This window comes from Xiphias gladius, chromosome 16 (genome assembly GCF_016859285.1).
Source record: "Xiphias gladius isolate SHS-SW01 ecotype Sanya breed wild chromosome 16, ASM1685928v1, whole genome shotgun sequence".
NCBI classification, from domain to species: Eukaryota; Metazoa; Chordata; class Actinopteri; order Istiophoriformes; family Xiphiidae; genus Xiphias; species Xiphias gladius.
This window is the reverse complement of record NC_053415.1, coordinates 23,306,764-23,334,133: the sequence shown is the minus strand read 5'-3', so window position 1 is coordinate 23,334,133 and position 27,370 is coordinate 23,306,764. Positions and strand designations below refer to the sequence as shown.

The following is a 27,370-nucleotide window of genomic DNA, read 5'->3' as shown; positions in this document are numbered from 1 at the left end:
GGAGCATGGGTTGGACACTTTTCTTTCCATGCTTCTGATTGGCTACTCACGCGTCAATCATCATATATCGTTAACATGACTGGTTGAAGCTTATTTCGTCCGTTGCCAGGATACAAGTTTTTCGTTTGTCCCGTTTAAGGCACGGTTTCACTTCAGTTTAGTCAAAAATCAGGGAATTTTAGCTTACTCAAAAGATTAGCAGCTAAATATTGGCAGATGTGTGTTTTGTGCCTTGTTTTGAACAAGGAAAATACACTTTGTCGCACTCTTTTTTGGGTTTTTTTGTTTTTGGACCCTCTAGGTTACCGTACCGGGATTCGGCAGTGTGACTCCAGACGGGCGGTGCAACAGTGTTGGTAGAAATACTGCAACTTTAGCCCGAGCCGAACTCATAATATCTGAAAAATGATCTCCTCTGACGTGAAGATCATCACTGTAATCGGCAGGTGAGTAAGGAAATGTTCTTATGCAGTAATGTTAATTTTTGCTCCTATGCTTTATGCTAGCTGTGGAAAGTAATATCGGAGCTGTCATTCATGAAAGTTACCTGTACATTGCAGTTGTTTACTAATGCATTTGCAAGTTTTAGTACAACTTTAGTGATTTTGCATATAATTTTAGTTTTAGCAATTGCATTATATAGTTTCATGCTGTAATATTCTGAATGCATGCTTAGATCTCTTGGCAAGTTTCTCGTACTTCATATTGATACCCTACAGATATCTTTTCACTGGTTTGTCATAAGCCTGGGTGTTATATAGGCAAACCACAACCCGCCCTATGAAGTAGCCTAGCGCTTGTTTTATGGCTCCATAGTTAGAGCCCATGTGTAGCCTTACATTATAACCTGCTCTCTGTACCCTGTTCATTATCTCTACACACTCAGCTACACTTTGCAGTCCGCTGAAGTGACCTGTCCTAAACCTGAAAAGTAAATACTGAGCGTCACAGTCACACGCTCGCTCCTCTTTTTCTCAAGTTTTGTTGACATGCAAAAATTCTCCATAATAGGCAGGACAGCGATGGTCAGAAGATCACACTGATACTGAATTGCAACTGCAAGGTTTACGCAGACTTGCACTTGGAAAAATCTGTGCACGCAAAAAACCTGTGATGGGTTCATGTGTAAAAACAATGACAAGAAGGGGAGGGAAAAAGAAGGAACCTGGGATCAGCAGGTTTGAGCAGTGAGTGGGCAGAACGGACAACCAGCAGACTGCGATTCAAACCTCACTGCCAGCAATGCTTGACCCTTGCGGAAGTGTCAGTTTACAGGAAACTGAACTCATACAAGATGCCAGGCCTTTACTCTGTAGCTGACCTCTCACCTGCCTTGAATGGGTGGAAATTGTTGTTCAGATTTTTAGATTGTGTAATGGGATTTCTGTTTCACCACACAGTTCACAGTGAAAAGTTAAAACCCCAGATGTCTCTGTGTGTGTGCCTGTTTCAGTGGGCTGATAGGCCGCTCCTGGGCTATGTTGTTCGCCAGTGGAGGCTACAGTGTGAAAGTCTATGACAACCAGCCAGGACAAGCTGCTAAGGCCTTCACAGAGATCAGGTCAGTGTTTGTCCTGCATAAACCATCATGTAGTGTAGTCTTCATTAATGTAATGTTCGATCCTCATTTTTTCTCTTGATGTTATGGGCCTGTTAAGTCCATTTGGGCTATATCAGGAAACTAGACTTGTCCTGAAGAAACCTAAAATGTCTAAAATGATGTTATGTAAATTAACTAGCCTGTGGTTTCTTGGTCTGCTGTTTAAGGGCTGAATTAAATGACAAGGGAATTACATTATTGTGGCTTTTTAGACAATGGGAGTTGGTGTTTATCCTGATATGTTGTATATAAACAGTATATACACCATTCAGCCACAACATTAAAACCAGTAACTGGTTTTAATGTTGTGATTTATCGGTATATATGTCGTTGCAACTGAACTCATAAGTTGCTTTCCAAAGATTTAAGCATCCCTAACAGCCTCGTTGTTCTCGAGCCAGGTCGGTATGGCTGCAAAACACGAAGGAAACATTAACAACATGTATAAATTAGCCTCAATGCACTCGTGACTCACAAGGGCCCTGTCCAAAATCCAACCTGCTCTTCCTTCCAGCGCTTACAGAGAAGACACATTGACATTGCACGATCAGCGGCTTCATCTTACCATAGGAACACATGAACAAACACATATTCAGGCTTAAAAACTGTTCCAGGGCCCAGTCATCGCTGGTTAAACATTACTGTGGAATGACAAAGGATTTTTTTTAAAAGCACTACAGTCTTACTTTGGAAAATACTGTCAGAAAAAAGGAAGCAGGCTAATTAAAAGAACTTTAGCACTTGAATTGATTAAACGCACACAAACTCTACACCAGGATCTCATTAATTTTATCCTTATTTGTCGTGTAAATAGCCAATCTGCTGCTACTTCCGTAGCTGCTTCTACTCTACTGTTCAGCCTCTAGTAGAGTCGGTTGACCATGTGGACAGTAGAGGGTGTCATTGTACTAGTCTTTTCACCTCCTTCTCTTCTGATTTACTGTCCCTAATCCCCTAATTGTAAATTACTGCAGGTCACATTATTTTGATTTTTGTTTCATTTTTATATCTTGGTAATGATTCCTTAGATATTAAAACAGTCATGTCACATGTAAGAGAAAACATTGTGTTTCATGTTAAGTCTTTGGAGACTAATTGGCTCACCAGCGGTTACTCCGCCATAAGCGTGTGGGTGATTGTTAACTGCCTGTTTCACTGTGTTGGCTCAGGAAGCAGCTGGAGGAGCTGGAGGAAGCCCACATGCTTAGAGGAGAGCTGACTGCCGCGCAGCAGCTCGCTCTGCTCAGCAGCTACGATGACCTGGCTCAGGCCCTAGAGGGAGCCTTCTTTGTTCAGGTAACGCACTGGACTGTTCCCAGCACCTGCACATGCCATTCTGTCTGTTTGTCCCCCATGTAAAAAATCAAAGGGACGTGCCGATAGTTTGGTGTCTGCTGATTTGTTTGTTTGCTCCACCAAGAAGGTTATGTGATCACCTGTGTTTGTTTGTTTTCTTTTGTTTGGGATGGGGCATGGGCCAGGGAAGAACCCATTAGATTTTGTGGCAGATCCAGATCATTATTATGAATTCAATTTTTTTTTTTTTTCTTTTTTTTTCCCTCTGAAGTCTGGTGTATGTTGTTAGACATTGGCCTTGACGGAGGTTTTTATCATTGGATTGTTTGTACATCACACATTTGACGTGTTCAAGATGTGGTCACATTTTGTCGAAACTTGGGGACATTGTGTCTCAGACCACTGCAATGTAGTATTTATAAATTTAGCTTGTAGGAAAAAAACACTACATTGTTGACTGATTTATTCATTCCTCCATGCATCATATGCATTAAGTCATGCACAATAAATCCAACTGTGCTGAAATTACAGTAATCTCAGCACAGTATGTTATGGCATTTTCAAAATCACACTGATTATCCTCAAGGGGGCGCAACATCATTGTCTGACACCTCACAGACCACTGATCAAATTTTAATAAAACTTAACATACATCTCACAGACGAGTTCAGGCATTTTGCAAAGTGATACTAATTGGCTCGCCAGTGGTTACTCCTTTATTCTGTGGGGTTTAGTCTGCTTTCCTTAATAAGCACTACTACTATTTAAATAAAAGTAAAATATTTAAGGCTCTGTTGCTCCCTTTTCTTTGTCTTTATTTACTGATACTAAGTGCCGATCCGCAGCAGAAAATTGTCAGTTTTAAAGTTAAGAATGTATCAATGTGGATTCAGAGCTGGGCATTTTATGTGCAAAATTTGAAGGTGTTGTTCATCAGAGATTTTCTCTTTGGGCAAGTCACTTAATAAATCCAAACCTGAATATTTTCTGACTAAGCTCAGTAAATCAGAGCTTTCTGGAAAATAGTCACATTTCATTTATGAGCATTAATTTTATGAGCTGTCTGTTTATATAAACTAACAAAGGTTTCCTTTGACAAAAGGTTCAGTGAGAAGTGCTGCCCAGCTGTGGAAATCATTATATGACATTTTAACACCAAATCACTCATCTTGTCTTTGTCAGGCTAAGAACACAAACACACAATCACCGTGGACACTTGCTTATCTTAACTCAGTCATGTATAACACAGCCACTTAAAATAATATAGAAAGTTGACTTTTTAAGCAAAGAAAGTGTCTTCCATGCCACACTAAAGAAAAGACAATGGTGCTCTTCATCTCTACCAGAGAGACAGGTAGGGCCAGAATAAATCAATGTCCTGGACTGAGTTCATCCTAACAAGGAACACTAGGGGATTTATTAACACAGAGGAAAACCAGGTAGATTATTGCAGAGTTTTTATCAGATTGTTAGGCCCACATATCCTGATAGTATGACCCCAGCTGATGCAAGTTTCACCCTGTCATTGTTCAGGGTTTTTCTAGTGGAAGTGCGTGAGTTTTCCTCAGTCAGATTGGTCAGTGACTCATATACTGACTGACATTAATCCATACTGGCCTGCCAGCTGCTTCGTCTCATACATGGTGCAGGGGAACAGTACAAGACATACCATTAGATAGCAGACTGTGCATACAGTACCACCCACATTTTTAGCATTCATTCAATTCAAAAATTCAAAAATAGACTATTAAAATGATGACTCAGTGTTTCATCTTATCAAGAATGCGTCAACAACAAACCGTACAAAGTTAAAGGATCAGTTCATGCAAATTATTTAAAAAAAGAAAATGTATTATTCACTTTTAGTCGTAAATATCACAACTGATAGTTTTGGTTTTATTCATCAGAGTACATTCTCACAAGCCAAGGGCAACACAGTTTGTCCAAGAAACCGAACACTAAGTATTTAGTTATTGTTGTGATGATAAAAGTTTTCATCCTCACTGGGATGCTTTGTTGGTGCTCTTCCAAGACTTAAATACTGATTTACTGATTTTGAAGTGCCCACGATGTACACTGGAAGGGGTTAGTGTTAGATACTAGAGGAAGACTATATTATTCTGCATAATAGTCAAGACTGTTGTTTTTACATTCAAAAGAAATTTGAAAAGTGGGAGCAGGAACATTCTGCTCTACGCGAAACAAAGACCTTCACCGTAGATAAAACTGACTTACTCTGTTACAGAAAATCAGAATCAGAATCGTTTTGTTCGCCATATGTACGGCGTACACAGGAATTGGACTTGGTGATACAGCACGGTGAAACAAGGAAACAGCAGAATAAGACATCGAAGAACACACTAAGATTAAGTAAAAGTGAGAGTAGAAGCAGAAACATAATGATAGAATAAAATAACCATAAATATGAATTTATATACAAGTGAAGTTATAAAGTATACTGCATATTGCACAGTCCTGGCAGGACAGTTGGGGGAAAATTAAATGATGGCAATAGTGCCTTTCTTTCAATGACTTCACAACCCATTCTCTGTGCGTAATGTATCTGTATGTGTGTGCACTTTCCCTGTGGGCATGCGTTTTCCAGGAGTGTGTATTTGAGCAACTTGAGGTCAAACAGAGCATCTTCCAGGACATAGAGCGTCTTGTGGGAAAAGATGTGATCCTGAGCAGCTCCACCTCCTGTCTGGTGCCAAGCGACGTCTTCTCTAAAGTCCAGAACAGGAGTCGCTGCATCGTCTCCCATCCGGTAAGTGCTACTACAGTCCTGGTACCAGCAGGTAGCGTATGGGGATTTCTGCCTATTGAACTACAAACTGGGGAAGTCAGCTTAGTTAATTCCCCAATCATGTATTTACAGGTATCCCCACCCTTATCATACATGACTGCTATATGTAGTGGAAGCCATTTTAGAGGACTGCAGTGTGAGCAGAAGTGAGCTTTCAGGTGACGTAGCCCATCTACTGTTCTACTGGCCATATTGGATGTTGAAAACCCTTGAGCCATGAGCACCTGCTCACATTTTACATTTTAAAAACTACCAGTCAAACATCTGAAAAAAACATATGTATCTTCACCGGTCGTCTCAGTTTTCAGGTTTACTGTACGGTAGCATTAACACCAATCCGCCTCATTAAACCACCCGCTTTTGCTTATATACGGACTGGATCTATTGTCTTTCCAACATCTCAATACCCTCAGCCGTGAGTGTGTTTACATGTGCATTTCTCATGGTCCATGTAAACGTCGTGTCCTGAATAAGATCAAAACCAGAATAAGACTCATATCTGGGATACCATCGTTTTTACATTATAAGGTACCACCAATATAATTTCAGTCCACCAGCTGGATTATTTCCTGTCATTTCCAACAGCCAGTAGGAGAATAAAATCAGAAATTTTATAGTAGACCATTCAGTCTGACGGGTTAAGTGCTGCTTCCATTCGATCCTTCCAGTCCATTTTTCATTGCCAACCTTGGACGGAGGCACGTCCGCCACTGACTCCCCTCACTAAAGTCAGCTATTTTATTGCATATCTACAAATAAGCAATCTCTATCAGTTTCCCTCTTGTTTCTGAAATATTTATATTGTGCCTTTTTTTAATTTTACTTTTGGGAATTGCAAAACATTTTAGCCCTTTATCTGCTGACTCTGAAAACTAACTACTAACAATAACTACCAACGTTGCAGCCTTATCACCATGGCAGTGATGCCAACTGACTGTCAAAAACATTTTACCCTCTTATTTCATTTAATTATTATTCTTTTTACATGTATATGAAGAAGAAGAGAAATAATAATGGTATGAACCTTTTATCTATGTCATATATGGAGGCATTAATATTTGCATAACATTGGTGTTTATTTTATTCCACTTAATGTGTCAGATGGGTTTTCATCAATATTTTAAATATACGATAGATCATTTGTCAATCACACATGGTGACTTTCAAATTCTCTTCTGATATTTTATAAGCTTTCTAGCACCCCGTGTGTTAACATACATCACGATCCACTCATCAATAAAGGTCAAATAACAGGTTAAGTTATGTGCCACCTCCGCCGACCTTAAAACAGGATTAGCTCTCAATCCACAAGTGAAACGTTCTTTTCTTTTGCTTCAGCGCTTCTGTCGTTGATGAGGACACTGATGAATTTGCAGTTTAGAAAAGAAGTGTATGGTGTAATGAAAAGGTGGTGGTGTAGGATAGTGTAGTGTAGCATTGTGGGGTATGCTCGCCTTCCACATCCGTTCTGTTAATAGACATTATAAATACGAAATAAGGTACAGTTGGTCCTATTGTAATAAAGCACTTTTACCTTGTTAAAGGACAAGGACAAAGTAAGAGCAACAGTTTTAGAACAGTTGGTGGTCCAGTCAGTTAATGTTGATGTTGAGGCTTTGTTTACCCTGATCCCTCTAAAATACTTTGTCCAAAAGATAATGGAGCTAAAGATCATTCTTTGCCCAAAAAAAAGTTTTTAGGGATTCTTCAAATTCGATAACACATTACAACATGTAAGAACTCCATAATGTCATTTCTACATACATTATTTAAACAGATACAGAAGTCTGATTTAATATGACTAAACCATAGGTGAAGAAAACGTATATACTCCAAATGCCCCAAAATGAGAGAGCACTATTATTTTAGTATTGTGCTGTGTATTTTAAAGTAGATTAGAGTAGTATTTTGTAGGATAATGCAGCATACCAAATAATAGTGTAATTAAAAGTAGGATAGAACAGATTGATTTAGAGATTAGTATACACTGGTGTGCTGAATTAGTGCAGTCTGGTCTTGTGTTTGAAAATTTAATGCAATAACTCTAATATATCTACATATAAAACTTTAAAGCTCTATACAAAGATGTGGTACTTACCTGAAGAAACATCACTTACTACCCACTGTATAACGTGTGATTGTCCTGTGCTACCCAGGTAAACCCACCATACTTTGTCAAACTGGTGGAGCTGGTACCTCACCCAGAGACTGCAGCGATCACTATGGACACCACCCATGCTGTAATGATCAAGGTGAAGATTGCAGATTACACAATCCTGGGCTGTCAACAGCCAGTGTGTCAGAACATGCAGAGACAGTCTGTGTCTTTACCTGCCCTCTCTGTGTGCCTGTCGTTTAGGGTGCACTCGAGAGCGTACTACATGTGTGTTCCAGTGTTGTGTCGAATAGTGTTTCCCTCGATTGTGTTTTGAAGGGGAAATAGACTTCAACACAACACCGGGGACTGGGCTCACTGGCCCCCAACATGCAGAGTCCCAAGTGTTGTCTTTTAGGAGCCGTAGCCTTTCTTAGCTTGACTGATTTTCTCTCGATTCAGGTTGGCCAAGTGCCTGTCCAGCTGAAGAGGGAGATCGATGGCTTTGCCCTCAACCGAGTCCAGGCAGCCATTATCGCAGAATCCTGGAGGCTGGTCCAGGTCAGTGTCTGGGTGGACAATTGTTGCACTGCTTTTTCTCCTGATGCTAGTGTGCAGTTTGTAACACACTTAAAAATATTATCCTGTGACTCATATCCTGTTTGTATCTACTAACAGGACCACTACTTTTTTTTTCTTTTTTTTTTTTCTGTCCCTTTTGAATATTCTACCTACCCTTATTTGATAAGACATTTACACCACATCGGGGTCAAGGTTTGGATTATTATACTATACCCTACAAAGCCCAAATGTACCAAAGCACAGTTCTGCCACAGAAAGACAGCCAACTAGAGCTATAGCTGTAAGTGAGTAATTCAGTTGCAAATGCATAAATGAAGGCATTACAAACCCTCTATCTGTTCCACTGTTTTTCAGCCAGCCTGAAAACTTTAAACCCGTTTTTTCACATCCTCACTGTTTGTAGGGCAGTACATTAAAGACCAAACTTACTTCCAACTTGACCCTTTTCCACCTACTGCATGACGGTAAAAAAGAAGCCGTTTTACAGTTTAGATTTGCTATTTAGTTAGTTATTGAGGGCGAGACCAGAGGGATGTTTTTATTTGACTAAAGAGCATTTTGTCGACAGTGCCACTAACTCCTTAGTTTTGATTGAACCGAGCACTTTTAACAATGAAATTGACATCAGTAAATTTGTCTTCAATTGTTTAAGAATAGTTGTATATATGTCATAACCATATAGTGCTAAATATGAATTTCCAACAAAGAAAAACATTTTGGTGTGTCAGTACAACACTGTTAGGGTTAAGTCCTAATAATGGTCCCAGGGCCGCGAGATGCACAGGAGCGTACATGTTTGTTTTTATTACTGAACAAGAGCTCCTCAGTCTCCTCACTGAGGCTTTGTGTGGCTGACTGGTGATGCTGATGGTTTTGTAATAGAGGCAGAAAAGATGAAGCCCCTTGCCAGCTCACCTCTGCTATAATGATCTGTGGTCTCCCTCCGAAAAGGAGCAGAATGAGAGTAAATGAGTTTTAGCCTCTGATGACAGGCACCATTACGTGATCTCTCATGGAAGAAATGGTCAGAAATGATAATAGGGACGATGATTGTGATGACAGTTGTTACCTGAGGTGAACTCACATGAAGACTCTCATTTCATTGTGATGCTGATATCACTGACATCAGAATCACCTCCATTTACCCTCTTTATTGAATAATAAGACAGCAGATATGTAAAGATTTGATGATAATTTCTTCCTTTTTGTCTCTATTTCAAGTCTCTTGCTTTTCTCTTTTGTATTTAACTTTTTTTTTTAATATTTTTGAGCTTCTGCTGTTTTGTCCTTTTTAAAGGGCTTTTAAATCTCAATAGAACTAATTTTCAAGGCTAAAGTGACAAATTAGCAAAATGATAGAATCATTCCATGCAAATGCATGAATACAAAATTCAAAATCTCATTCCACTGCATTTGTAGCGTGTAGAAATTAACAGTATAGTGAGACAGGTCTACAGTACATGTGTGAGTTTTGAAAAAAGATATGGGATTACTGTCAGGAAATAAACTGCAAATGTAAGATGCAGCATACATGAAGCCTTTAAGTCGGGCACATTTCTAATGACAAATATCTATATTATTTTCACATAAACATAATTTGAAATTCTGACCTGTGACGGACAGATTAAAAACATTAGGTCAGAACTGATTCGGTAGAGGCGAAGTTGACCTGATTTTTAGTCCCTAGTATGGGTCAACCTTCTAAAAGCCTGTATCCTACATTTCCCATAATGCAACTAATACCTTTTTTGCATTAGACCCTACCTGCTAAATAAAAGCCCTTGTCTTTCGAATGCATGCCCCCAGTTTGTAACGCAGATTTATTTGTAGTTTCTGAACCAAGCTCTGGGAGGAACTACGTCAAATCTGAGCAAATAACCCTGATACATCATCAGGTTTGTGCTGGTTCAAGCATCTCAGACGTGAGGATTCACAGCTTTTCTTTGTCCTATATGATAGTAAATGAAGTATCTACCTGAAGATCTTACTTCTGGCTCTGTGAAGTTGTGATGACCGTTTTTCACAACGTTTTGACATTTAATAGGCTAAACAAATAATCAATTAATCAATAAAATAAACAGAAGATTAACTGTTAATGAAAATCCTCATTAGTTGAAGCTCTACTTCTTCCAGAGTCAGACGACTTTATAAAATTGTTTTCCACGCGTGGAGCAGTACCTCCCATGGCTATTAAACTGTTCTGTTAAACTGATCTTCATGTGTAAATTGGTGTAGTCCCCCGTTAAAGACAAATCCAAAATAAAACTTCATCAGATCAGAGGTCTTGAGGAGAACTAATGGGCTAAATAATTACGAAGAACCTCAATGCCTGCAGTCAGATTTTCAGAGTAGGTGTTCATGGAGGACGTATGATTCAAGAATAAATCTCTTCAAATGCTGCGTTGGTTATTTCTGCCAAACAAGACTCATTTGTGCTTACTGTTGACTAGATTACAAGATAATTAAAGCTGTAATGAATTAGCTCCACCCTCTGTGGGGATGAATTACTACTGTATTTCAAAACAATCCATCCCTCATTAGATAAGCCATAATAACCCCAAAGAGGGACTTAGATCAGCGTCTCTCTCTCTCTCTCTACCTCTTTATTCCATCTCTTTTCTCTGTCGGAGAAGCGTAACAAAGAGCGGCCCTTTTACAGCCCAGTCAGCACATTTTGTCCTTGTCACTGACATTACTGTACTTCTAAGCCACGGCGTGTAACTCTATCGGACGGACAATGACTGTGACGCCTCTCACACACACATCAAAGGTACACACAAGGTAAGACAAGTGCAGGTAGCAAAAAAAGTACTTCACACTTTAAAAGCACAAAACAGTGGGCGTGTGAAACTGAACTATTCGTGACCGAGCATGGAAGAGTGGCAGACAAGCAAGCTGAGATGTAACTCAGAATACAATGAATTAGATAAAATATAAAATAATAGAATAATCTTAATAAGAGTTACAAAACACATAAATTCAAAAGTGTGAAATAAGAGTGATAAAATAACAGAAATGAACATAACATAATAAGTAATATAAAAACAGATCACGTTTTTAAATACATACATAAAATTATATATATACTGTATATGGATGGATTATTTTCATTAATTACTCAAACAGCATTATTCTCTACTTTTTTATGTACACAATTCAGTCACAACATTAAAACTGTTGTAGGTTAATACGCTGCCAGAGGAACTTGTAAGTATAACTCGGAACATCTGTAAAAACATACAGATGTTCACTCTGAAAAAGGGAAACAGAAACTGTTTGGATAATCACATTTTCCTTTAGAATTGTGGGACACTACAAGGGTTGTCTACTAACTATTTAAATCTAATTTAAGTTACTCGTGACTTTACACTCAAAGGATTTTTTACACTCTAGAGAGAATTCTCTACAGTTCTAATGAAGGATGAATGCATGAAGAGAAATGCCTTCTACTATACACCAAGAGTAGGGTCGGTCCTTCAGATGAATTTAGTCCTGCATGGAAAATTTCCTTTGATTGGCATGATTTCATGATGATTTACAGACTGTGCTTTTATATATATATATATATATATATATATATATATATATATATATATATATATCTATATATATATATCTATATATATATATATATATATATATATATATATATACATATATCTATATATATCTATCTATCTATCTATCTATCTATCTATCTATCTATCTATCTATCTATCTATCTATCTATCTATCTATCTATCTATCTCTGTGTCACTGCTGATGAGGTGTGTACTCAACATCTTAATGTACTTCTTTTGGAGTCAACACTTACTCTGTATTAATGCTCCCCGCATTAGAGGTGGTGTTAAATCAGCGTGTTTTTGAAGACTGACAAGTTGCCGACAGATTGCACCCTCAGTCTCAACCGTGTCGAGTTGTAAAATCTCTAAAACAGCACTCAAATCATTGTGGGGCAGTAAAACCAGTTGATGTTCTTGTGGTGTCTGTAGCTTTTAAACGGAGTGATGATGAGGATACTCTGTTATACCTTAGACATTTAAATTGAGAGTAAGTTTTCAAGAGTCATAATTGAATTTGAAAATCACGTTTGCTCTCAATTGTTGCTGCTAAAAATACTTATTCAAGTCAAAGCTCAGAGAAGAACATGTCATATGTTGGTGTTACTGGATTAGCTCTGCTACTGCATCCTCAGGGTAACTTTTGCATCTCTAAGACCGGTGCATTCTGTAAGCTTCATTCTCTAAGCGTTCTGACTGTCAAGGCATCCTCCAGTGAAAATCAAATAAACGTCAACTGAATGACTAGTTGAAGATGACACACAAGCCCTAATGGGTTTGTGCAGTAACCTGAGGAATTGACGTCTGCCTGACATTCATATGTTTGCCGAAGTGCAGAGATACCACGCATGAACACACATGTAGTTGGGTGCATTAGTTAAAACAGATACCTGTTTCAACCTCACTGGGTCTTTTGTCAGGGTGGAAACAGTAAAAACTGATTTTTTTTTATTTTTTATTTTACACCATTGCAAGTCATATCACTCAAAATAATGTAGTCTTTATAATCTATTTCCTCATTTCAAACCTTTGATATATTAGGGAATCAAATCCGAACATCAATAGGTTTCCCTTTGCAACGGTTTTCTTTTAGTTGGTCAACCGCCTCTAATGGATTGTTCAACAACCTCTACTACTTCTGCCCTCCAGAGACCGTCATTGCGTGCGTGATCTTCAGCAAAATGTCGTGCCAAAGCATAATCTAGATTTTTACTTCTGACGGCAAACTTATGTTCACCCAGTCTGTCTTTCGGGTGCGTTCGATGTAGAAACATGCACAGGAGCGTTGCAGTTAATGAATTGTTCGTATTTGCATGTTTTACCGGTTTTTAAATCTGAGAAATCTTTCCCCTGCAGTACATTAGGGCTATGTTCAAACTACTGGATATTATCATTGTCACTGTGAGCATGATAGCATTTAGCTCAAAGCACTGCTGAGCCTAATCACAGATACTGTGACTTCCTACTCTGGTTCAAGCTGTGTGCTTTGTGTGCTTTGACTTGGCCTACGCAATCATATGGGTTATTTATACTATTTTGTTATTTAAATGCAGGTGTACTTTAACAACATAATGGCCAAATGCCATTAACTGACAACTGTCTTGAATTTTATCTTGATCAAATATTCTGCCTTTCTAAATATCCCCTCAATAGACCGTTTTCTCCTCCTCAATGCTGTTGCAACCCAAAATTACACAAGAAAACAGTTGCCCTGGGAGATGGTAGTGGTTATTTTTCTAACATCAAGACTAAATAATTTGATTAATCAAAAAAGACAAAAATAAACAAGATTAATTGATAATGAAAATAACTTTCTGTTTCGTTCTTCTCAAACTGAAATCCTTTTGAATGTTAAAAACGGGGTAACTCCTTAATCTCGCCAGAATTTGTCGCACAGATAGTATCTTATGATATTACTGTCTTTTTCTAATTACAGTAACATCTTTCTATTTGTGTGGATTTAGTATTACAGTGGGCAGAGAGCGAGAGAAGAAGGGAGGGTTGTGTGTGTGTGTGTGTGTGTGTGTGTGTGTGTGTGTGTGTGTGTGTGTGTGTGTGTGTGTGTGTGTGTGTGTGTGTATACACGTCCTGCCTCAAAGATTCTTTAACAATCCGATTGTTTCTGAAGTAAGGTTCTTTTTTCTTTCATGTAAGAATAACAGGAATGTGACACTTTTGTAACAGCGCTCAAAAAAAGACCACTTATTAAGGCAGACTTTTACTGAAGATTCTTGTTGGTTGCATTTATTAGATACTCGCACGTAGAGAGCGACAGGCATCGTGTGGAAAAAATGTGGGAGGACTTGTAACGAAGGTCAGGGGCTTGTCACAGTTTTTTAGAATTTGTTCTGTCTCTCCTCGAGCAACCCTGGACTCTTTGTTTCTAGAGGAACTTCTATGTTCACTGACGAGCAAAGTTGGCCCGCAGTCAGGTGAAAGCACTCGATAGCTCAGTCAAAGCCGACCCTCACTGTGTTCCTCTCCCACCTGACTGCGTTCTGGCTGTAGCATAACAACCCTGCATCCACCATGTGATATTTGTGTCTTCACGCAGGCCTGTGGAAACTAAGACTCACATCTACCTGACATTCCGTACCGTGCGTGGATCGCTCTCTTGTGAGGCTCCTGTCGAGGAGTAATAACCCAGAGGGCACCCTTAGGTCCCAGCTGACAAAAAAATGCCACACTGCTGTTAAAGTGTCAGACTTTGCTCCGGAGGCAGTACACCTGAGTGCATCATAGATCATCCTGATCACGTCAGCCCGTACACAGTAAAGTAGAAGTGAAAACGAGGGGCTTTTACGCATCCAAAATGCCCTCACAAGATATATATATATATGACAACCTAGAATAGAGGCAACAATCAAGTTAAACAAAGTTTTGTGTATATTGTAATGGAATGTGTCAGCTAAGCGTGTCTCCTAACATACAACTGGTCTATGTCCAAAGAATGGACAGTGATAAAAAATGGTTCATTATTGCTATGTTTTAACTAAGAGCTCAGCAGTGACCGCGGATTTTTCTGGTCAGTTTTGCATTTCGTTCATAAGCCGTGGAAAAAACAAGGATGTGATATCTCTAACGTCACCCATAGACCTTTCAAATCTTTTTGAAATGTTTGAGCTTACCACTCACCATCATGCAGTCATGCAGGTGAAATTAGTTTTTACACGATTCCTTCTCTAGCCCAGGTGTTAAATTTAGACCTGATATTCTTACAGCTAATTTTTTGACCTCACTTTCATGATGGTGCCAGATATCCAGACGCTTGCAAAGCTTATTGAACATTAAGACATCCTTCCTCAAAAGGTCAGAAATAAATAATAAAACAAATAATCAAAATGACAATTACAAAACAGCTGAATTACACAAGTGGTTCAGTTCACAGAATCTGCAGCACAGATTTAGACCTGAGGCAAAACAGCAGTAGGCCATTTTCACGGCAGATGTATTTCACCAGTCATAGCATGAAGCACTTGGAATTAATGACATAATAAATGTCTTGTTACCTTTAGGTATTTCATTTCAAAGGCTCTTCTGATGTGCATGTTTCAGCCCTTACATTGCTTACTGTATTATTGGCACTTAAAGGGAGCAGAGCCAAGATTTATGTAATGAGTTACACCTGTGGCCCGTCTGCCATGAAAAGCCCTAGAAACACGTGTTCACATCCTGTACAGCCATAACTCTCCTTGTGTGTGTGTAGGAACAACCAATTAGTTTTTGTTACACCCTTAACGAGAAAACTCAAGTAAGTTTTCACTTCGCAGGAAAAGTTAAAAATTTACAGGCTCAGTCCTCACAAATACATAAACCTGCAGAGAAATCTTTCCTTGTGACATCGCAGACAACCTGCTCGCTTCTTATTTTTCTCAACAGAAGCCATTTTCAGTTTCTACATCTCTGGCAAATACTTACATGTTTAAAAAAAAAAAAAAAAAAAAAAAAATCTCCTCACTTTTTTTTTTTTTTTTTTTTTTTTTTGGAGCAAAGTTTGAGCACTGGCTACACAATTTCAAAACCAAGGGCAAACCTGTCAGACAGGAATGATGTTTTTGTCTTTTTGACATTTACTCACCCCAAAGTTGATCAACAGGTAAATCGTGAATATCAGTCAGTCTCTGTTGTCATAGCTCAGAATGTAGGCCTGGCTGTAATTAAGTCATGGTGGGTTTGTAGGCATGGGTTTTAGAAGAAGACAAGATTAGTCATTACCGACAGGGATTTCTCTTCTAGTCCCCACTGGACCTAGAGATAAGCTGTGACTCTTTTATTGCCGCTTCGGCCAAGAGCAGGTGAACTAGTTGAACCAGCTGACCTGAGCTTCACCCTGCTGCCCTGCCTTGTGACTAACATGAAGTGTTTTTTGCAGTGTAGATGCAAACTCTATTCTAAGTATGCGGGACCAAATTTACATTCAAGTACCACCAAAGTCCGTCTTCACTGGAGGTCTCCTACCCGGGAGGGTTAGCAATTGCAGCAGCGGATGTTAACACTGATCCGATAAAATAAGAGAGAAAGAAAATATCTGGAGTCAACAAAAAAGCAGTTACTTCAAAACTTCAAAATGCTTTTTTTATTTTTGGTAATTTTCGTAGAGATTATAAAAAAATATATATGCCTGAGTGCCTAAAGTACGTGCATAATGAATCATTAGTCACCAGTGTTAGCTACATAATATTTATTTCAGTTTAGGTCCAAAAAAGCCAAACAGCCAGTTTCAAATATATCAGCTACTGTTCAGCACCACCTACAAAAGCCTTTAACTGAGTGCATTTACTCGGGCACTGTACTTAATTACAGTTTTGAGGTTCTTGTACTTTACCTTAGTATTTCCATGTCCTGCTTCTTTAAAATTCTGCTCCACTACAATTCAGAGGCAGATATTCTACTTTTTTACTCCACTACATATATTTTATAACTTTAGTTACTAGTTAATCTGCAGATTCAGGTTAATAAAACAATATAATATAATCATACATATATGCATTTATTATATAATCAGTATAATCAACAAATAAATTATGATGCATTATCATATAAGATAAAACAAGCTAACCAGCAGTGCATGAAGTAATTGAAATGAGCCTCACCTTCACCAGCTGCAACATTAAACTGACACATAATTAATGCTGCAGTAATTAAAGTATAATATAATATACATTAGTCTAAAATGGGCCATCCTCCATACTTTTACTTGGGTAAAATTTTGAATGCATGAATTTTACTGGTATTTCTACACCGTGGTATTGCTACTCAACTTACTTTATGTAAGTAAATGATATGAGTAAATCCTCCACCACATGTAAGTCAATGGGAACCAGGACCATATTTAACCTACATGAAATTTTTACCCTTTGTAATTGCATTCGTTCAGGCATTTTTCCCCAACTCCCGAGTGATTTTAGTGTTTTCCTTATTCAAACCACTTCCCTGAAATACAAACAATTTACAAAAACTCACTGTTTCCTCTCTCAAAAGAGATCAGAAAGGACCTTAATATTTTTATTTTTATGTGTGTGTTCTTGGGTCTTAGTTCTATATTCTAATTAACATATACATCTAACTTTTTAATGAAGTTTTTTTTCATGTAAATACCACGTCGTACATACACACATACACTCACGCAAACTTGTACTTCTTTCCTTGTGAGGGCACTGATCGACATAGCGCATTCCCTAGCCCCTTACGCGAACCTTAACCTGAGCCTAACTCTCACCTTAACCCTAAAGTCAAATCTTAACCCTCAAACAGCGAGTCCTGCAACAGATAGTCTGTCCCCCACAGAGGCCTGATCTCAGCATCATGGAGTCAAGTCTGGGATCACATGAAGAGACAGGAGACACCGAGACAGAGTAAATCCACAGAAGAACTGCGGCAAGATCTCAGAGATGCTTGAAACCACCTGCCTGACAAGTACCTTGAAAAACTGTGCGCAAGGACCCAGCAGAGCTGGTGCTATTTTAAAGGCAAAGGGTGTTGACACCGAATACTGATTTGAGTTATTTTTTTTTCTGTTAACTGCACTTTGTATGAGATTATTATGGTAAATTAAAAACTATTTACAGCAGCATTTTTCACAAGTGCCTAGACGTTTGCACAGTACTACACACTCTAAAAGAAGGCTGAATCTTGGTCAGTTATGAGTGACCCAGCAGCTTTCTGTTCAGTACTGACCTGAACTTTGGCATTGAGCATTCAGGTCTGTGGTCTCAGAGTGACCCTTCTTACATAACAGGGACCCTCCCTCGCCCCTCCAAACACAAACACACACACACACACACACCGAAAATGGTCCTTTAGTCAGGGCCAGCGTTTGAAAGCAGAGCGGCTGAGAAAGCAGCCCGTTGCCCCCAGTGATTACAGTGGAGAAAAAGACCCCACCCACCGTCCCGCTATGCTCAGATAACAGGCCCGTTGTTGGACGCAGGCCCCAAACAAAGACGACCCTGTCCCTCTCCTCTTGCTCACCCTACTCTCTGTATTTGTATCAGAGCTTTGATTTCCTCCGTGTTCGGCCAACAGGTATCTCTAACCCAAAGGTACCTGAATCACTCTCTCCGTCTCGCCTTCCATCCGTCTCTCTATCCACAGCCCCTCTCCTCCCTGTACCGGCCACATAATCCCGAGGACACAGAATCGGCTGGTTAGGGAAACATTATATGGTGGGAGTAGTCTGATGGGATCAAAGGGAATTTGGTTGGTCCAGAACCCCGGGGGTAAAAAAGCCAGGACTTTGTTGAACTGCCAGAGAAAATATGTTCTTACATACTCAAACTAAATTTTGAGCTGCACTTTTATGCAAAACTAGACTTATGTTTGTTTGTTTTGTCGGTAGCATCAGCACCATCAAATCCTCCACCCAGGAACCTGTCGAGTTGACCTGTTAGCCGTTCAACCTGAACTGACAGACAAAGAAAATATTTGTCTTTAAAGCTGCTGCAGGGAGATCTAGGGTCTGTTTGACACTCTTTTTTTTTTTTCTTTTCTCTCTGTCTCTTACTCTATCAGGACGGCGTCATCTCGGTCAAGGACATCGATCTGGTGATGTCAGAGGGGCTAGGAATGCGTTACGCCTTCATTGGTCCCATGGAAACGATACACCTCAATGCACCTGAAGGTAAAGGTCCCTCTCTGGACTTTTCGCTCACATAAACAGAGGGTCACCACCCAACATATCTCTTGAAGCCTTTGCTTTGAGCGATTGAGTGAGCGGACAGAGCAAGGGAAAGAAAGAGACGACAGGCAACGATGTGAAGGCTGGATGTAAAGTTAAAGGGACACTCCGCCAATTTTACACATGGAGTTCAGTTTAACCATCACAAAGAGTACAACTCAGTCTGTGAAAACATCTGTATAATGTCCTTTGTAGCTCTAGAGGGAGATCTGCCAATTCTGAAATATAAACCTGGAGGTGTGGGGTTTAAAGTAAGAGGGCATTTAGGAGGCAGAGGGGGTCTCATGAAAGATGCTTTTGAGTTGCATTATGGGAATTGTATGATCAATCATTATTGGAACTTGATCTATACTATGGATTAAAAGTCAAGATATCTTTTGATTTGTAATCATTATTTTTTTTAATCTTTCTCTTGTGAGTCCTCACGGGACTCGCAAGCTGCACAAAGGTTTTTAATGCAGGTCATCAAGTTTTTGATCAATACCTTTTAAAACCAATTACAAATCAAGCAGGGAATTCTGGTTTTTCTAATTTGACATGTACATAAAAATCCTGTCATTGTCAGTTCAAAGTAGATCTCATCTCTTTTTTTTAGTGTAAGTTCTACTAAAAAAAAAAAAAAAAAAAGAACATGAATACTTTGTTCAGTTCAAGTGGGAATTAATTTTAACCGAAATGTCTTTCTTGGCAAGGGATGACTGTCCCCTAGAAATGACATTTATATACAACTAATTTGCAACAGCAAATACATTTAGAAGGAAACGCAATTGCGACCAGAGTAAACCTATATCACATTTTAACGGACAAAACAATCATATATTAGGCTGCACAATGACTTGTGTAAACAGGTCCAATCTTAACTTTTTGTTAAAACGTGTCATATTACCTTCTCAAATAAGTGAAAGAATGAATGCCATGCCACCATTGCATGATAACTGACTGTACTCTGTGTTACGGTTTCCCCGAGAACACTAGGCCCCTCAGTCCACATGTCTCAACACTACATACATGTACCGGACCGTACTGTGGCGTTCCTGTGTGTGTCAGGGAGAGACTGAGAGTGAAACCTCAGGGAGATGGAGAATATCAAAGGGGAGTGTGAAACCCGGAGAGCGACCCTGACTGTGTACACACACAGAAAAAGGTCGCTCTGGCCGAACAAAGCAGTCTTTTGATGGGCAGCGATGAATGCACTCCCTCACACCAGTAATCCAAAACTCACAGAGCCTACATCGCAGCCTTCAAACCAGCTGCCAACTCTACCTGTAGTTACAGTGCTGAAGCTTTCTACTGATTTTTTTTTTTTCTCCTCCCTGCTCTGGAAACAGTAGCATGATCATGTTCTCAAAAGATTGCTTGGACCGACTCCTGTAGCGACTTCCCGTCCTTAAATCATTCCAATCAGATACTGGAGCACTCAGGCTCTCTCTCTCTCTCTGTCTCTCTTTCTACTCCGCTTTAATGACTTGGCTTTTGCAAACCATGTACCTGTACAGGAGGTCATTATCCTTTTTAAAGGAATAATCCACTAAAAAAACCCACTGCCTGTAGTCTTGAAGGAGGCTCTGAAATGTTTGTAGCGTGCTCCTTCGCGTGATCAGCTTGGATTCACAGCAGCTACAATGGATTCAAACGGATATCTTGTTTGATGGCAAAAAGGCATCGATAGGTCCGTAGAGAGTTTTCATAGCAATCCAGCTGTATGATCCACTTCTCTGCTCTCTAGCTGTATTCTAAGTACATTCCACACTTGTCATTAGCTCAGTTAGCTGATTATATTTGTCACTTGCATCCTATGGAGGCAAAAATTGTCGGTGGGCAGCAGAGAAGTGGTTTTTTTTTTTACAACTTTCTTTGCGGTCAAACTGGGTAACCTTTGGAAACCATTGAAACCAAGTTAATTACAGCTGCTGTCCCTGACAAAGAAGCAAGTTACAAACTTTTAACAGCCACCTATTAAGGCCACATGCTACAGAGTCCCAACATAGGTGGAATATCCCTTTAAAAGCTAAACCGTTTACCAGCAAAACATGTGAAACAGCAAAGTAATCGAGGTGTTTATTTGGGTCCTGACAGCTAATGCCGCATTAATTTATTCATTCAGTCAGCTACTGCCATGTTCATTTTTAAAACATTCAATGTAATTACCAGGTGAAAAAACCCGAAACTAACAAGACCATCACCAAGCATTTTACATTTTGATTCTCTAAGCTCAATTCCACATTAAATCCACGTAAATGTTTTACAGCACGAAACAGGCAAAAGATTCTGTTCTTCCAGAGCAAATTAAGGCTAAGTTTTCAAAGTTTTGTGCAATTTCGTGGAAACAAGTAAGTAATGAGAGGAGTGAAAGGCCAATGAAGAAAAACGTTTTCAGTTTTTACCTGTCAAAGCTGAAATCTGTAACTTTCCACTCATTTTCAGCCTCTGCAGAGGTCTTCAGTAAACGTAAACGAGTTGCTGTGGGAAGCGTGAATCATCCGCTGCAAAACTTTGAATACAAGCGTGTACCAGAGCCATAAGTGATATCGCTGGGCTTGGTCCTTGATCCTTGATTTTGATGCATGGAATACAAACATTTAAGAAAAACGTGAGACAATGGCAGCAAAAGAGGAATTGCATGGCAAAAAAAAAAAAAAAAAAAAAAAAGAGGTGCCCTGAAATGAGACTCATATCTTCCTCCCACACAAAGTCTGTGTTTGGTTGAAGGTAGATGGTACTTATCACACTGCTGTGTCATATGTACGTAGTGTGTCCTACTATGTTTCATGTCAACATTCAAAGTTCAGCCTCAGGATAAAACATGAGAAAATACAAGGATTTTGAAACCGTATAAATGTTGAGTATTCTAGCGACATTGTTGTCACATATTTGGTCTAAAAACTGGCCTTAATAATGGACTGAATCATTTTTGTTTGATTGAATAGTGTACAAGTGTCACACTTTTAATTCCTCGGTGTGAAACTTCATGGCAGTGTGACAAAACGATTTTAAATGGGCAAACGCTGACCTGCCTTAATTAAAGAGTCGGTGTGAAGCGGTTAGTGCACGTCCCTCTCTTTTTTTTTTTTTTTCAGATTGCTCCACACCGGCTTTTTATTACTTCAAAGATCTTGTCCTCACCTGCTGAGTTTCTTATCACAGGAATGTCAACAAACCACACCGCTGTCCCTCTTTATGACATGTTCTGTCCAGTCATTAGTTATAATGGGTTCCTGTGTTGCCCCACAGATCATTAGCTGCGTTTTGTCCTTTCTCCACATCAGAATTAAGGGACACAATCGCTTATTTGGTTCACACACACTTGGTTGTGTGCGGAAAGATGTTTATATGAAGGTGCTACACAGAGCGTTTTAGCAAGTTATCAACTATCAGCAGCCCAGGCAGCTCATAACAAGAGCTGTTATTCATGTTCTTTTTTTTTTAAAAGGAGAACAACATAGCAGACCGGCAGTGGGACCAACACTCGGTTTTATAGACACTGTCTTGATTTTAGAGAAACACATTTTTAAATGGGGCACTTCTACAGAGAGAATTTTATGATGCAGGATTTCTTGGGCTTTGACTTTTGTTCACTGCTATAATGTGACATCAAAAAAAAAAATGCTTTTACATTAATTGTAATTAATTTTCAGCTGAGGGAAGACAGCCAGGCTCCAACAGCAGAAGTTGTAGGGTTTGAGCAGAGGAAAACCAGAATCCTCATTTATTCATCTTTAACAGTTTATTTGGATAACACAAAAATCTTTCGTCTCCCAAAACGTCTGTTGCCTTCATCACAAATAAATCATTACAGATTAATCAATGTGAGTAATGAGAGGATAACTCCAAGGAATCAGACTGAAAGAGAAACTAAGGAGGACTCTCTGCAAGGACGAGTTCAGAGACACCCAGAATCATACATTTTAAGTCATGGGCACGTCTTTGTAGTGGTTCCCTGTGGTGTCAACACATTAAAAAGACTGACGCTGATCCACGAATAATTTGATGCAGGATAATGTTATTTGCAGAAAACCGAAAATAGCATTATTTGTATGACAAGCCAGTTGCTCACATTTATTTTACCTGGAGTGTGAGAGAAGGATTTTGTTTTTATGGCTGTCAGAAGTTAAACCTCTGCACTCTAGTGCTGCTATATCGTGCAGTCATTATCCTTTACTTTCTATTTTATGTTGACTGTACCAGAAGGCCTCGGAAGTGTCCCTTAGCTACAGCTGTAACTTAGGCCGTGGTCTGGGGTTTCTGCGTGGTAAAGAAGCTTTGAGACGCAACAAATGCAATAACAGTTGTTAGAGTCACAGTTTCCGTAGCTGCATTTCCATGTTTTCAGTTTAAAATACAGTGTAAGAGAAACAGCCAGGTGAATGTCTCCGTACTACACCTGTGCCAGAGAAGCATGTTCCAGCCTTAAACCGCAAATAACTACAAAAATTCAGTCACAACACATTTGAATCCCCTTAATATCTTTTCAGAAACTTGTTCTTACTTTAAATCAAAAGGTCTACATTCTGTATTTTCACACCTCCCACAATGTCGGCCACTGTCCGTCCACCTGCAGGGAATTACTGACAGGTGAGGACAACTTTTTTAAATTGTGATATTTTGCCCTGAGCGCCATGACGAAGAATTTTCACTTTAAGAGCAAAAAACCTTCCCTGTCAGGGTTTGGGACTGTGAGGCGTATTGTATGTTACGATACACACAGTATGTGAACCATTTCTGTATGTGACCATTTCTGGCCTCCCCCCTCTGATCAGCTGTCCTCCCACAGGTTTGGAGGACTATATGAAACGGTATGGAGAGGGCATAACGAGGGTCCTGACCTCCTTTGGGCCTGTACCAGACTTCTTCAGCGAGGGAGCCAAGAGCATCGCGAATGTAAGTGTGATGGCAGCAAAAGAGACCCTGCTTTAAGTGAAACCGCACAGAAGCCGACTGTGTGTCTTCTGTTAACTTGAAATGTATAAATGTAAAATATAAGCGTAATCATTCATCCAGATCAAAGGCATTTCATCAAATCAGACAGTCTTGCCCTATTTACAGTGTCTTCCCACCAATTCCGTCAAATGAAGCAAGTGTTTGTTGATGGTGAGTTTAGTTCTGCATGACTGAAAGTCAAGAGTTCCCTCTCAGCCCGGCACCATAAAGCTCTCTCCTAAGTAGGCATTGTTTGGTCACATGCTTTCACAGGCTGTTAAAACGTTAGCCACAGAGGGTCATCATGTGAAGAAGGGTTGAGGGTGAATTAGTTTAGAGGACAGTTGCGGTCCCTCTTGTTTTCTAAGCCGGTTACATGAGTTTCGGAGTTTTTGTTAAAGTCGTATTCTCACATTCCCTTTGAATGTTCACTAAACCAGTTGTATTCATGCAGCATACTGATTCATATTCAACAGTTGTACAGATTTACACGGAGGAGCACAGTTTCCTACTGTGGCTATACTGTAGGTTCAATGGCAGTGATGCATGTAAGAACAAAAACATCCCACAGCGTTTACCCCCCTCTCCCCCAATGCTTGTATTTACTCGAGGGGTGACTTTGGTCTTAACAGTCAAGAGGTCTGCTCTGATGAGAGGAGTGATATTCTGAAGCAGCTTCTGCATGAATGTGACTGGACATTTCTTTCCAAAAAGCTGTGAATGAGCCAGGGATTTCTGAAGCATTTTGAAAAGAGCTGATGCCAAGCAGCCAGTACAAGCGCGACTTCGGTGCTCTGCCTGAACCAACGCCGAGCTTCATTCCTGGCGCGCAGAGGGCTGCAGACAGACGTGCTACCTTCGTAGCGCACACAATAGGACACAACATAAGGTGTTTCCACGGCAAGAACTTTCTCGCAAGAACCTTTTGAGGAACTCACTTCCCCTCCCGGCGTTTTCACCTGGAGGAACAAGAGTTTAAATTAAAGTCCCTGATCGGGGGGGGGAGTACCTTCTAAAGGTTCAGGAATATTCGGGGTTGGGCTTGCAGAGCAGAATGTCACTGATTGGACAAGTACGCTAGCGTCTTCCGCAACATTGTTATACACCTGGCATTTTTAAAAACTCACAACTGTAAACAAATTGCTTTGCCTGTAGTTTATGACTGACTATAATCAAGATGGAGCAGGCCGAGAGGTTTGACGACTGATGAAGCAACGAGTCCAGGTTTTGTTGTCCATTTTTGCAGAGGACGACATTACACGCGCGCAAATTATGTAGAAAGCCACCTTTGGACTTTTGATACTTCCCGGGGGCTTTGGCCCCCCTTTATGGATACACAAAAATCACAATCCTCTGGAGGGACTTTTACTCCGGGGAAAGTTCCTGGAAATTAGTTCTCTCAACAAGCTCCCGAAACCTTCGGTGGAAACGCACCTATAGCGAGATGCACTCTATCCCCCAAGTTCCACGCCCCAGTGTGAAGGCTACTGACCCACCAGGCAGCAGGAGTCCCTAGTGCAGTGTCAATGCTGAGAGCCCTCACCAGGTTTTTTTACCCACACACACACGGCTGACTGTATTTACTAGAGCACATGACCGAGATAGTGATACCGTGCAAATCAAACCTCAGGCCTCTGCGTGACCTATGTAAGAGCTGGCTCATACCAAACACATGTTAACCAGTGTGTAAATCCGATGCGTTTACCGCAGCGAAGTGGTGGTTCGCTAGGTCGCTTGAAAACTAACATTACCCTTCAACCCTTTGCTCACATGTTTCCTTCCCTGCTGCCCCACAGGAAATGTGCGAGCTGGTTCCCAGAGACCAGCAGCATCTGTCGGCCAGGAGGGAGAGGAGGGACCAGCTCCTCATGGGTCTGGCTAAGCTGAAGAAGGATCACTGAAAACCCATGCAGTGCTCAAAGCTAATGATTATGAGTGCTGACTGAGATGGACGGATAGGAGTTAAATGGAGGAATTTGACATAAAAGACACTAAATGTACGAGACACAGGCACAAATGTATATTATACGGGATAATAAGAATTATATCTGTGGAAGTAACCAAAAATTGTTCAGCGATTCTGTGGATAATTTTGGTACATCGCTGCTGACAGTAACTGAGAACTGTGGCTGGCGAACCATTAAGAAGCAGGGATTCATTTTTAAGCGTATTTTTTTTCCAAATTGACAGTACATTTTTATCTTTTTGTCTGCAACTTGGTTTCGAGACTAACATTGTGGTAATTAAGAGACTCAATTAAAAAGCAGGTGCTACACACCACATAATGGAAGCTCTTTTTATTAATAAAAACAATGGAATCATACCTTTTATGTATTTTTTTATATTCACTTAATAATGCATGTTTTTTTTTAATATATATTGTCCTTATCATTACGGAAAATGAAATTATGAAATTTTACTAAATATTTCTGGACTGTGTACTGGAGGGGTCTCTGTTCCCTCCAGCAAAACAAATCGATGTTGTGCATTGCACTGATAATTTCCTGAATCCCAGGAAACATGTCACGAGTGCTCCTTGGGCTCGCTGTGATATTTCTGCTCCGTTCCTGTTGCGGATTTCATTTCACAGTGACATTAGGCCAGAGTGACATTCACATGATCGCACCGTGCGCCCTACGTCCATTAAAATGTGACATGTTGCACCGCTAATATCGGTTATGTAGTGTAGAAGCATATGCAGATTAGAGATTACATACGTTTGTGAAGCAGGTCTTTCAGAAATATTGTACTTCTTTCTTCTCGTCTGTTAATCATGAGATGACCCCCTCGGATTCATCTTGTGACCCTTTGGAGGGGCCCGACCCCTTGTTTGGGAACCACCGGACTAAACTATCTAACTGTGTATAAAGTCATTAAAACTAGCTCCACCTTTATCCCTACAATGCTACTTACGCACCGATGCATCGGTATTAACAATCTAATAATGTCACATAGAATCAGATATCAGTGACGGGAGTCAAGCACTTTTGCTTTTGAAACTTTAAACACATTTTGGTGATAATACCTCTCTACTTCTTCAATGGTAGGACTTTGAAAGTTGTTGTTTTTTCTTATTTGTGGAGTAGTTAGAAACTGTGGTATTGGCCCTTTTACTTAAATGAGGATCTGAATACTTCTTCCATCAATGCCAGGTGGATTTAATCAAGGTAGTAGGCTGATTTATGGGTTTTATAGTTTTTTTTTGTTTTGTTTGTTTTTGTTTTTTCCCCACAGGCAGAATTTGTCAGCTTGGTTGAAGTCACATGAGACTGAATTTCAGTTAGAAATACAAGAGGTAAGAGGAGGGATTTAATATTATAGAGCTAAGTAATCTGTT

The 27,370-nt window shown here is 39.8% G+C and overlaps 1 protein-coding gene across 1 annotated transcript; it reads left to right on the top strand.

The window, feature by feature from the left end:
* The first annotated feature begins 113 nt into the window (after window positions 1-113).
* On the top strand, window positions 114-26,332 carry cryl1 (crystallin, lambda 1). The gene is made up of 9 exons (XM_040148935.1): window positions 114-446; window positions 1,454-1,561; window positions 2,770-2,896; window positions 5,502-5,663; window positions 7,859-7,954; window positions 8,260-8,358; window positions 18,951-19,059; window positions 23,888-23,994; window positions 25,830-26,332. Exons 1-9 carry the CDS (start codon window positions 406-408, stop codon window positions 25,932-25,934), a joined length of 954 nt encoding a protein of 317 aa, XP_040004869.1. The 5' UTR covers window positions 114-405; the 3' UTR covers window positions 25,935-26,332.
* Window positions 26,333-27,370: the final 1,038 nt, after the last annotated feature.